Raw genomic sequence first — 14,265 nt, 5'->3', positions numbered from 1 at the left:
ATAATGAAACTTTCATCGGCAATGTTACTTTTTTCTGATGCTTTACATTTAACATGAAGCTGATGCTTTATATGAAGGCATTATTTATTAACTTAATTTCATGAATGTTACGATTTTGTGCCCTTTATAGATAAGCTGAATTTTCTTATACCTTCTAATATAATAAAAATATCAATCAACTATTTGTTCGAGAAAATTCAAATTCAAAGAAATATAGCATTTCTTATAAGAAATTGATATTGAATAATTTTTCTGAAAAACAACGCTTAAAATATCCATTAGGAATAAATATTTTATTACCCCGAGTCAAAACACTGAATATAGATATTTTTATTATATGCTCGTGATCTTGAGCATTGTTTTTCTAGTAGCTGCTTTCCAGTACCCCAAGGACATCAATCTGACGTTCACCCCATCCATTTAATATCGATGACGGATAATGTTTTCTAAGCCGTTTATTCCGTTTTTCGTGGCACAGAGGAAAAATGTCTTTCCTTCCCAGAGAAAAGCAGATCCTACCTGCAGGCGTTTCCTTCCAGAAAAAGTCATCTCAGGATGCGATGAAAAATGTATGAGGTATTTTTCACTCAATTTATAACCGGGACACGTCGGGATTGGATAAAATAATCGCATTGGTTCTGGAAATGTGGTGATTTAAAAGTTACTTTCTGTTATTTTTCTTAAATGAATAATCTGTTTCTGTTAAGGAAAAAAAAATCTGTATTGTATATTAAACAGTCTCCTTTATCCAAAAGTGTGAATATTGATTGACAGACAATATTAAAATACTGTAAGATATGATATTGAAAATTGACATTTTTTTACCAACTATTTAAAAATTTAAAAGTGTTTGCCTTTCTTCTGTTGTGAGATGTACAGAGAATACAGAGAATTTTGAGGAGGCTTTCTCAGTGTTGACCAGCTGGTCGTAAAGCAGGATGGCAAGTGTAGGGGAAGAAGAGGAAGAAGGTCAGTGATTGACCACCTGTGGCTAAGGGTCAACCACCTCGAAGAGGATGCCAGTTCGGAGATTTTGTCAATAATATGGATGAATTATGATAAGCAAATCCTGGCCATAAAATATCCTGTCGATACTGCTTCGTTTAATGGTAGCGGGGGTGGTTGGCTGTACACAAGAAGAAGTATGACTATTGATCGGCAATGTTTTGGCTGGTTCTGTTTAAATGTTCAGAATAATAGTTGGTTTTATTTAAATTGAATTTTTATGCATAACGTGATAATAACTATCATCTCAACAAAAGAGGAATTCGTCTAATGAAGTATAGTGCCATGGTATTAACGTACCATTAATCTGATAAAATGAAACATAGCATATAACATGTGTATAGATAGCTATTTTAAATTATATTTATATTTTGTATTAATGCAGTTTCACTTTCTAATTTCTTTTGTAAACTGGCCAAAAAATTTCCAGAATTATACTATCCAAGATTTCACCAAAAAAATATATGTTTTAATTAAATTTTTGATGACACAATACAGATTGAATTTCACTGCAACAGAGAAATCGATTATTGAAAATTATCCAAAAATATTTATTAAGAAAAATCAGGAATTCAGGAAATTTGCTAAGCATTTAAATTATTTGTACATTTTTTAAAATTTTTTAAGGGGTTTTAAATTTATATCAGTACTACAAGCATTTCAGAAATCATAGTAGGATAGTGTTAAAATTTTTCTTTAATTTTAATTAAAATTATTTCTAGTTTCATAGTTCTACATTCAAAAACTTTAGATCTAATTATATTTCTTGTAAAGTGCCGACTATACACAAATATTTTCATATACCTTTCTTTTTATATTTGTAATACACTTTGTGCATATAGTATTATAGATAGTAAAAATGGCATATGTAATTGAATTAAAATATTTCTTTAGGCTGGTATTAAAAATATTTCACTTAGAACATCCTGCTTAATTATAACAAAGTTAATCGAATATTTTTGTAAAAATATATAACTAAAAAAAACTTATTTGTACCAGTATTATGTTTTAGAATCAGACTGTTCACTATTAAAATATTAAAAATAATTTTAAAAACACACTTTTATTAATATGAAAAACAACAGCAAAATTTTATAATTTGTTGATTTTCTTCTTTTAGTTTTTAATTTATAATTCTCTCTCTCTCTCTCTCTCTCTCTCTTTATATGTATATATAAGTTAAAAATGTACAACAACACAGACTTAACGAAATGCAAATTAAATATAGTATAATAGCTTAATTCTATGACCAATACATTGTATATTATGGAATTTGAAAATTAGATTTCCAAATGCATCCACTTCATTAAATTAAATGAATTTGAATTAAATTAAATCTATTGATTAACTGCTAAGTAATATTTGGAATATTAAGGAATGTATTTTCATCCAGAACGAACGTATAAAATTTTAGCAGTTAATCAAACCAGAAAATGAATGAAATATAAGGTACAAAATTCCATTTTTACAAATTAAATGGAAGTATACAAGAAGTTTCTGCAGCTATAAAATACTAGTTTATATAAAATAATAAAACTAGAAATATAAAAATATTGATTTCTAAACTTTGCTTGAGCAAAATGGTTTTTTAAAAAAAATTAATAACTGGTTAAAGTTAATTCAGTTTTTATAATGAAATTCAAACCTATATATTTTATATTTTACTTGCTCATTAATAAAAAAATTGGGCCATTTCAGTCTATGCCTTTCTATTTTCTTTTCATAAAACATAATATCTTCAATTAAGAACTAAACAAAACGACTACTATTTTCACTGAATGAGGAAAAATATTTCGTACTGAACATGTAAATTTCCTACTTAAAAATATTTAAAATAGTTTTAGATTGACCTTAATGAAATTACATTATATCTGTAAACCTTATATAATATTCAGCAATCTGCTATATTTTCTTTCATTTTTTTTTGTAACAAATTTCCAAGATGCATTGCAATTTTTTCTCATTCTTAATTTCCGAAATTATTTATTTTTCAATCTAAAATATTTAAATCTTTACATTAAAATAGCTTTATAAAATTAGAATTATCCAAATGTTGTTAGTTGGGCTTATATAGTATTAGAATTAGCATCTATGGAAGATCGTCCCATATCTTGTGTCTAAACATTATGAAGCATTACGATTAATACACGTATGAAAACAGATCTCTATAGATAAATTTTACCAGGAAATTCTAGGTGAAAATAAAGCATTTGAAAGCCAATGATTATACGACAATGAAAAAAAAATGAATCTAAAATTTTAAGAATTATAAATTGAAGAGGAATAACCTCATAGTTAATGGTGTTTATCTCTGTAAAAAGAAAAATTAAATTTAAAAGGTAAATATAATAAAATTTAAATTATGATAATTCTAAATCAGAATTGAAAGTTAATTAAATATTCACATATATTGTTACTAAAGATAGAAATCGAAAATTAAAAAATAATCTTTTATGTATTTGAAAGATTTTTTGCTCAACTTTAATTTCAAAAAATGTTCAGTTTTAAGTTTTCATCCAGGTGAATAAAGAATAACACAAAATTGTTGGGATTGGTTTTTTAAAATCTGCAATTTTTAGGTTTAATTTGAGCACTTAGTAAAAAAAATGCTTCATGCATGCGCACAAGGCAGAGTACATTTTTAACTGCATGTTGAGGTTATTCCATTCTATAAAATTGTTCTTGCTTTTTAAATGATTCGAATTGTTGAAGCTAAGCATGAAAAATCATGAAAAAAATTCTAATCATCGTCCTTTTTTTCATGTCGTAATCATGAAAAAAAAAATCATTTTCTAATTTCAGAGAGAAAATATATATATCAATTGATGTGCTTAAAGAAAATATGGAACAAATATTTCATCTATCTAATAAAACAATTAAAATACGAAACAGAAGGAAAAGAGGATTGTAATCTTACGAGAAATCACCATATTTAAATTCAAAATCTATATTTAATTATAAAACCTTTCGCATCTGCTATTGAAAATTTAAATCAAATAACTTATTATGTCCCATTTTAGATAATTTTATCCCTTTGAAATTTGAAGACAACGGACTTAAGAAGATTAAGGAATTGTAAAGGAATGTATATAAGGAGAAAGGAAAGGAATATACTTCGTTTCAAGGATTACAAAAGGGAAGAAAATATTACATTTGCTCATGAATAATATTTGTCAACTTATCATATTTGATAAAGGCACCGAAAAAGGAAAGTTCTTGCGGACTGCGGTGAACTACAATCTGTTTGAGAAAATGCATCCAGTAAATATGATATAAAATTGTCTTTCTGTATTAAATTATTTACATTTCTTATAAAGTGTTATATGAATGTATTGTGTAAATGATATTTTGTGTAGTAAATTGCCAAATATTCAAATAGGCTATCATGGAAGGCTGATCGAGTATATGAAAATGTAAATAAATAACAAAAATTCTTGATGCTGTATTTATTATTTATTGTGAAACAAATGATTTTCCAGAGCGTGATTCGACGTAAGAGCCACAAAAATAGTTCTTTTGATGTTTTAGATGTCTTAAAACCATTTCTTTATAAATTGCGCATGGAACAAACATATCAAAGATGTATGATAAATAGGCCTATTGTGTTGAGAAATATGCATCCACAATAAAGAATTTGAGTAAAATAATACTTTTTTTCAGTTTATTGCACAGCAACATGATGGCATTTGTAAGAATGTATATTCAGACTGTTTTTTTTGTCCGTTGGAATTATTTATTACCCCAGTAAACGACATTCAATTTTTGAAAATATACGAAAAAAATGTTTCTTCTTCGATTCAGATTGACAATCACGCTAACATCGAGCAAAAATTTTTTTTTATTACTTATGACATTTTGAAGTGATGAAAAGTATACGAGTGACACTTAATGAAATATATATATATATGAGATTTAAAATGAAATGAAATAATTTCACTTATGCAATGAATTACTGTTATAAGCATTAAAGTCTTCATAAAATCTTTATATATTTTTTAATGCTATAGAGATAGTATATTTGTTTTAAATAAGCCCTTTAGAAATATTTCTCAGACGAATATAAAGTATTTGCTGTTGCTTTATAAATCTTGCATGTATTGTGTTTGCTGAAATATAAATTAGATTTAAAATAAATATTAAATGAATTTAAACATAAATAAGCAAGTTTAAATTCTTCATCCGCTTCATCTAGTTGATGCAAAGTAAGACTTTTTTTTGAAATTTAATTTCTACTTTTTTTTCAAAGTCTACATTTGCACACCATTTGAAAACAAAAAACAATACTTTTAGAATGGGAATTTTATCGATCTATGAATTTTGATTGAAAGATAAATATTTACATATATATTTTGAATTTCCTGTTTTGTACGACCAAATCATATTTTAAAAAAAAACTAATGCAAATGTCGACTGGATATTTTTACTTATCGTATTCTTCCATTAATTATGCATTTAACTTTAATTTCAGAAGTTTTATTCGATTTTTTAAAAATTTTATAAAATTCTCACTTTAAAAAACTTCTCTTCTAAGCTAATTAAGCTTTCATAATGTTTAATAACTCATTTTATAGGTTTTTTAATACTTGATTATTTTTATTGAAAGTTTACAATTTAACTGAATAGCTTTTTATTTAAAAGTGAAAAATAGGTGTTTTAATTTCTACTTTCTCTTCTAAACTTATCCTGTAGTATATTTTGGTACAAACTTTCAGACCTGATTTGACTCACCTACTTAAACTTATAAAACTACTGTAATATGTTTTTTCTATGCCAAAATATAATTCGACCAGGCTAATTATTAAGTTTCACATGAAAACACTAAATATATAAAAAGGCTTTAAAACATATTTAATGTTATAATTAATATATTAATTAATTAGTTAATATATTAGTCAAACACTCCCAAGAAAACTATATTCATTTCAAGTAGATGTTATTTGTCAGTAATAAAAATATAAAATATTTTGAAATATTAAGCTTCCAATTATTTTCCATTGGAAATATAATATATATTTATTTCAATTTGCTTTACTGTGGCCACGTTTAATTCTTTTAAATTGATGAAATTAGACGAGAGAGCTCTATTTAAAATGTTATAAATAATACAAGCTTAATCACCCACAGGTGATGAAAACCTTGATTTATTTCATGATAAGATTATTTCAGATAATAGCTTTGGTTGTAAAAAGAATCTCTAGATTCTCTTCCTCCCGAATGAACGTTAATCATGGTAAATAATTCAAATTTTATTTCAGAAATAGGTATGGAACACTTAAACTAAGTACAGTAGATAAAAAACATTAAATGATTAATCCTTTGACTGCTAATGGAGCATATATGGGCTCAAAAAACATTCGAAGCGGTTTATGGGGGCATATTTGCAACAGGTGTAAGCTATTAGTTCAATCCCCACCTTCCCGCAAAGCTTTTCTACTTAGACCAGTTAGCAGTGAAGAGGTTAAGACGATTTATGCAATAATTATTTAGCATTGCCTGTAGAATTTTATCAATTATGCATTGACATAGATTTTTAAACTTTTAGGCATTCTTTTCAGGCATTTTTTAGGCAATTTTTCCTGGATTTGAAAATATTTTATGACAACACGAAGGCTGTCGAAAAGGTATCCAACCTTGAATTTTTTTGAGTACCGTAATGATGCTGGAGCGGGTCCGTTGTGCACAGTGAAAGGATGCATTTTTTTTCTCCATATTCGAGTGTGACAACAGCTGCCTATTGGCCGCTGAGTAAGATGCTGCCATAAGTATTTGTTATATTTTTGATTTCCCTCAAGGTGACTAAACGAGTTGAGAAAAGATACTGCAACAAATTTTTCCAAAAGCTGGTGATTCTGAGAGCGGAACAATTCGTACGATTTGGTAAGTTTTTGGTGACGATGTTTCGGGATAACACAAGGGAAGGACTTGATTAATCGATTCAAAAATGACCACACATCGATGGAGACATCGGAAGGACAAACAGTGAATAAAGAGGATTATCAACAAGTTCTACGTCGACTCAGAGATGAAGTTCGGAGGAAAAGACCAGATCTCTGGACTATGAAAAACTGTCAGTTGCATCATGCCAATGCTCCGACTCATTTGTCACATTCGGACTTTCATGGCGAAACACGGGATTCCAGTCGCCTCCCAACATCTCTACGTACCAGATATAGCTCCTTGCGGCATCTGGTTGTTTCCGAAATGGAAGATGCCTCGAAAGGATCCCATTTTTAAAGTAGAGAAGAGATAATGCAGAGCGCGACAACAGAGATGAACATCATTCCAAAAGAAGCCTTCCAGGAGTGTTTCCGGCAGTGGGAGGATTGGTTTGCTAAGCTTATGAGGAGCAAGGGGTCTATTTTGAAGGAGATTAGGATCTCAATTTCTTCACGTAATACATCTTTCCTGGTTCAAGCTCGGATACTTTTAACACAGCCCTCGTATCTTTCTTCGTAGGAGGAATCTTAATGCAGAGACTGGAAATTTTTGACAGTTCATAAAATAAAGGATATAATTTTTGTAATGTTTCCATTTAAAATTCGGAAAAAAGTGATATGCTGAGGTAAATCATCAACAGTGAGTAAGTAATAGAATCTCTTTTGTGACTTACCTGTACGCTCTTCGGCATGGCGAACACCGCTCGGAACACAGGCAGGATGAGTTCCGTATACTCTTCTGTTGTGGATTCTTCGATCATATAAAGAAGAGGTTGTAGAGCAGCAGCGAGCACTTCCGGAGTTTGGAGCTCTGAATTCAGCGATGGCAGCACATGCATGTACCACAGTTTCTAAAAAAATAATGTTTAATTGAATATTTTCATTATGAAAGATAATTCAGTGGTTGAGAACCATAATGTATTAATTCATAATTTTCATTAAATTGAAATAAACATCATTCATAGCTTACTTCTGAAAGCAGAGTGCTTTAATGAACTTTTACTAATCCAACTTATTAGTACAAAATGTCCATCAACATCATTACGATAAATAAAACTGCAATGGTTTGACAAATGGTGTATGTCCAAAAAAGAAAGAGTAATTATGACTTTCTTCTTAGCCCAGAAATAAAAATAAGAAGATGCCATCCACATATAATCCAAATTATATCAGGACATGAGTGATTTGAGAGATGGAGGAATGAAGGAAAATAAATGCACCTGTGGAGGAAATGGAACTGTTTATCATTATTTAAAGGAGTGTATAGAAGTCTCGGAATTATGAAAGAATCTAAAAGTTGACTTGGGTACAGTATTGATGGCGCCAGAAAATCTCAAAACACTGAAAAACATGATGTTAAATATTGTCAGTATTTTACCAACGATTTTGAAGCTTTCAGGTGTGTGTCTTTCTTAGTTATGGAACGAGAATTTAGGAGTATTGAGAATTTTGAGGTGACTTTCTTTAAGTGGTGACGTGTTCTTCGTTTAACAGGTTGATGGATGTGTGAGAAGATTAAATGGAAGATCAGAAATTGAGCACTTTGTGGCTGGGGAGGGGCAACCATCTCAAAAGTGGATGTAAGTTTGGGGAATCTGTCGGTTATGATTAAGACACCAATCGGTCACAACAAATCCTGTCAATGCTGCTTTGTTCAGTGCTGGCGGAGTGGTCGGTTGTACAGAATAAGAATAAGAAGAAGAAGGAGCATCATTACAATATTTTCATAATGTTGCCTGGCATTTAAAATATTGAACAAAATAGTGGAGATATCATACGATATCTTGCGCAAATAAAATACATTAGAAAACAATACTGACCAATTTGTTCAATGTCAGTGGTTATAAAATATGACGCTTAGTGAATAATGTTAATCCATTATAATTCTCAATACTTCAAAAATTAATAAACTTAACTGCATTGAAAGTTCTGTTTATGCAGGTAAATATATGTTTAAAAAATTGTAATCAAGTAGAATAATTTATATAAAATTTTACCACATTAAATTATTTTTTTAATGAATTTATATGTGTGCTATTTTACGACACAAAGATAATTTTGTTGCAGGATACTTCGATACGAGTGAATTGAGAGCTGGACACCTTATTTCACCAAAGATGCATATATGTCTATGTTCGTATAAATATCTGTATATCGATTATTTTCACAATATTAATGTATTTCTCATTTCTCATATGATTTCAAAGTGGGAAGCTAATCTTACAAATCAATACTAAATTTACTGTAATAGGCAACTTAGATTTCTACAAGTACATGAGAAATATTATTAGTATTTCATTCTAAGTTCATTGTAAATAAATATTCTATCATCGAGTTTTATATTCTTGCTGTAGTTTAGTAAAGAAAAATCTCATTTTGAAGTTACTCGTAAACCACTATGAAATGGATTTTGTAATTATGAAGACAGTTTAGTTGACGAAAGCTACACCAGAATCGCGATAATCTTTCTATAGAACGACAACAAGGTGAAGCAATTTTTACGATTGCATGATTTTATTCAACATTTCTCTACAATCAAATTCGGGAATTTTTCCATAGAATTAAATATACGTTTTCAATAGCAGCATTATTAAAAAACAAGAAAGCTTATTTTATGCTTATATTTTTCTTTTATTTTATGCCTAAAAATTAAGAAATAACAATAAAAATAGTTGAAGTTGCAGCGGCCAAACAGGCGATAAATGACTGTTTGTTTCGCCAACTGGCGATAAGCATCAATCATACCTTTGGAGATGAATTTTGCTCTCCAACGGATACGAGTGACTCACTTCCTGCCTTCGCCAGCTGGCTTAGAACTTCTGCCTCGTGCTGGTCGATGGAATTACGGCCAATGTATCACGATTTATATTTGTTAATTTAATTTGTAATTAAAATTTATTTTTGTTATTTACATGGCTGGCAGATTTCATTAAGTAAAAATGTTTTAATACTTTAATTTAAAGTAAATTTGGCAATGCGTGTTAAACCACGCACCAAAAAGTGTATTTGCAAAATAAATAAATAGTTAATTCTGATTTAAATTACTGTAACCAAACATGCTTATTACATCCCATATTCACAACCTCTAGTATAATATTTTTTTAAAATAATTTTTCTATTATATCTGAAAAAAAAATATTATATTCAATATTTATTCATGAAATATTTATAAATATTAATTATAATAAAATATCTATTTTGAAATTTGAATCTTTCATTACGCTGCTTAAGAATAAGATTTCAAAAACATGCAAATATCTTGGAAAACTTGAAATCGTGTATCATAAAAATCAGAAAGAGGGCAATAACCTGATGTCCCCATGGCTGAATAGTAATAAAAATATTTTAAAAGTAATAATTATGAAGAATATAAGTTTTAAAACAATTGGCGCTATATCTAAAAACTGAAAATTCATTGAACTAGAATTTACTATATATATACATACGACAACGCTATATGAAAACAGATTCTCTTACAAAAAGAGATCTAAAAAAGAGAAGGACAAAGAAAGAAATAGTTGACAGAATATTATCTACTGCATTAGTGTAATAAAAAATTCAATTCAACCTGACGCGTTGGTAAATTAAATTTCTATTTTTAGATAAGAGAAGAAAGTGTTTGTATCTTAAAAGTATATTTGGCTCGAAATAAATGCGATTTTTAAGTCTGAATATAACTCATTCAGGTGAAATAGAAAAGGAAAGAGGAAGTGCAGTGACTTTATTTTTTATTTTTTTATTTTATAGTATTTTCCACCCTCGCTTTGAAGATAAATTCATTTGAAAGTTTTATTTTTGGGTCTTCAGATTATCTTAAATAATTATCTTGATAGAAGTCGAGTTATTTTTTATGATATTTATTGTGAACATTGCAATGTTTTTTTTTTTTCTTTTAAGTGAAGGGGTCTTTAATATCTCTTTGGGTACAATGATAAAAAGCGAGAAAAAAAGAAAAGAAATCTCAAAATAAAAGGATTGCTTTACAAATTTGCTGAAATAGTTGTAGTTGCATAAATAAGATTCTTTTTAATTTTTTTTTTAGGTTTAGTTTTCTGTTTTTGATTATTTGAATTTCAATGTCATTTTAAAAGTAAATTAGCATGGATATAAAAATTTCTTGCATCTTTCCCATTAAAATTATAAAAATGAAGCATTTTAATATTTTAGTAACTTTAATATTTAGTATTTTAATATTTAGTAACAAAATACAAATTACAATACAAAAAAAGTGATAATACAAATACCTAAAGTTTTAATTACAAATAGTAAAATAATGCGCATGTAATCATACATACATGACGTAAAGCTTATAAAAGGTGTAAAAATTGCTTAGAAATAAATTATTTTTATACACTTGTTTAATTCCATTATTCTATGTTTTGAGCATTATTATGTGTATTAAATATGTGCATTTATTATTTATAATGAAATTTTGAGATATATATTCAATGCGCATCTTGACACATCTTATTTTGGAAATTTTGTACAGTTCGGTGTTTTTCTATGAAAATATAATATTTTAATGTTTTATAAACTTAATGACCAGTCAAACGATATATTTTAATTAAATTTTAATTATTAAAAAATGTTCTGAAACTGAGAAGAGAATTTTAAATTCCACAGTATTTAAAATAAAGAATTGCGAAATATATTACAGATAAAACAAAGAAAAATAAAGATTTGTAATTTCATGATAAAAATTATATAGTGTAAAGCTATATATATTAAACCATATTGAGTATTATATAAAAGAAAATTTTTCAATCTTGAGTTAAAATTTATAGTATAAACACAATTAAAATTCCAAATTAATTAGAGCAATTCTATTTGAGTTATTCAGTATTTTGACGTCTGTTTTTGATAAAAGAAGATCCAACATTTTTAGCACACTAATAAAAGCGAGTTTCTGAATAAAAAAAAAATTTTTTAATATAAAAGTTGTTTTTATAAATGTTGAACGGGTCATTTTTTTACTGTGCATTTCGTTAAAAAAAGAAAAACCCTTCTAATTACTCTTTGTAATTCAATGTATATCAGTAAGCATATGGAAAAAAAATGTCTTCTTTATAAAAAGACACTTTTAAATCGAATTTATTGTACTCTAAAGCCAGAACCTCTAGCTTCCATTTTGCATTTGTAATTATTTTTTTTAACTTACAACTCAACTGATATGTTTACATTTACATTAGAATAATGTCCATTTTTAAGGTCAGTTAACTTTTTTGTATTTTATCAAAATGTCGGTGAGCAATTTTCATTTTCTCGTTTACCAGTATTCAAAGAAATCGCTAAAACCGTGAAAATTCGAAATGTATCACGAAAATCACCAGCAGTAGTTATATTAAGAAGAAAATAGGAAACAGCCAATAACAGCAGATTAGCAATAGAAAGCTATTGTGTTTATATTGTGTTTCTACTCGACCTACTTCAACCACGATGACCCATTGCTTGCGGCAGATGGTGCCTAGAACCAAATCACGTATCGTACTGGAAGCAATCTGTTGAACTTCACGTCTCTGGTAGGCACACCACAGTTATTTTCTCATTTCTTCTTAGTCTGACTATCAGTAGTGATTTTCATGCTGCAAGTATCGTGCCAACGCTATTTATTATTTTTTGTTATAGAGAGCATATTCCTATAAAAAAAAGTTGTTGCCATTTGGAAATTTCATAATTTTGTCACTGTAACCGTTCTGTTAGAATTTCACAGTTGTTTTACATATGATTCTTGAGCGCATACCTCAAATACCTTGAACCAAAATTGTATTCCTTTCTGGATGTGCTATGATAATTACTGTCTCATATACAGTGATAATTTTTCGTAATTAACCCATATATACATTAGATTTTATAAATATATAATAAAGCTGTAATCCCTCCCAATATAGTTGAGGAACAAGAGAATATGAAATACACATGAAGAAGTGACCTAATTATTAAAGTATTGTAATATGTATTAAGTATTGTATTGAGATACAATTTTGAATCCATACTAATTTTCAATTAGATTCTTTATGTATTTTTTATGTATTGTTTAGATTATTAATTCCATGTGAAATAACGGTCTGCGTCTATCAATTTTTGTTGTGTTAATTTTTGTTATTAAAGTAGATACACAGTTTTTTATTTTGTTATTGTATTCTAAATATGAATATGTTTCTCTTGCGAATTTCATATCTATTCGAATCCTGTCATGTTCCCTGACTCCACTCAAAATGCCCATGAGGTTATTTAAAACCTCTTAAAACATCATAGCAGAAATGAATTTGAACTATTAATTATATGAGTTAAAATTTTTCCTTAAATAGCAAATATTAGAATGCAGAGAAAATAAGATTTTAAGAAATTATGTAAACTAATATGAATTTCTAGTTTTTCAGTAGTACAAATAAAGCTGAAAAATATCGACATCTTTGCTTAGAGAATGAAAATTTTTCGCTTTCACCAAAGATCTGATAATTAATTCAGAAGAAAAGTTGGTTATTTACTTTATTTAATAAAATGATGCAATGTTCATCATAAGCTTATTAAATTGTATAAATACTTATTCAAATACAAATCCATAATTACTATGCATCTATTTGCTTTGAGAGCCTTAAATATAAAGTCTTTTAATATCTTGTCTTCTTAAATTACAGAAGAATTTAGCGAATTCATAGCCAGAATTTGATTTACACAAAAATTTAAATGAAGAAAAACTGTGCATAAATTGAACGTAAGAAAAGTCGTCAAGATTTGTTTAAAAGAGGAACAGTTTTAGTGAGATCTATATAAATTATAAACAATCAACATTTTCAATAAATAAGCTGCATGCAGTTTTTCTGTATACAAAAGTTGCATATTGAATTTTCAAAATAAATAGAATAAATTAATAGAATTTTTAAAGATTTAAAAACCTTTTATTGTTAATGTATTTATTAAGTCTAGCGGCATTTGACCACCAGTTGGTTGCAAGGAATACTGGTGAGATTTAATTTCAACTAAACTCTTTGTGAATAATTTGTTTATAAATTTTTTAAATAAAATATTTCTAAGCATCAAATGGTGAAAGATATAGAGACATGATATTTTAATATCCCTGCACCTGTTCTGTTTAAGTGAACATGAATCTTTCACAGGAGCAGAGTTCCATAGCTCACGCGTATTCTTTTATTATTAATAGAGATTAGAGATTTTGATTCCTCATGTTTTCATTAGTTGATTTTTCGAATGAATAAGGAGCTAATATAATCAATACAAGTGAAATCTATGGATGCATGTCTTTTATTATTAATAAAGATTTTGATATATTTTTTATTTTTTATTATATTTTTATATATTTTAT

General features: G+C 27.8%; 1 protein-coding gene across 2 annotated transcripts in view; it reads right to left on the bottom strand.

The window, feature by feature from the left end:
* LOC129969385 (SCY1-like protein 2) overlaps positions 1-14,265 on the bottom strand; it is a 488,897-nt gene that overhangs the window by 100,188 nt on the left and 374,444 nt on the right. For both annotated transcript variants that reach the window (XM_056083944.1, XM_056083946.1), the window contains exon 9: positions 7,616-7,792. In XM_056083944.1, the coding sequence (XP_055939919.1) occupies positions 7,616-7,792 (177 nt within the window). The remainder of the gene's footprint in view (positions 1-7,615; positions 7,793-14,265) is intronic.

The sequence above is a fragment of the Argiope bruennichi genome, chromosome 5, assembly GCF_947563725.1.
Source record: "Argiope bruennichi chromosome 5, qqArgBrue1.1, whole genome shotgun sequence".
Classification (NCBI taxonomy): Eukaryota; Metazoa; Arthropoda; class Arachnida; order Araneae; family Araneidae; genus Argiope; species Argiope bruennichi.
The sequence above is the reverse complement of the archived record's forward strand: the minus strand, read 5'-3'. Positions and strand labels throughout refer to the sequence as shown.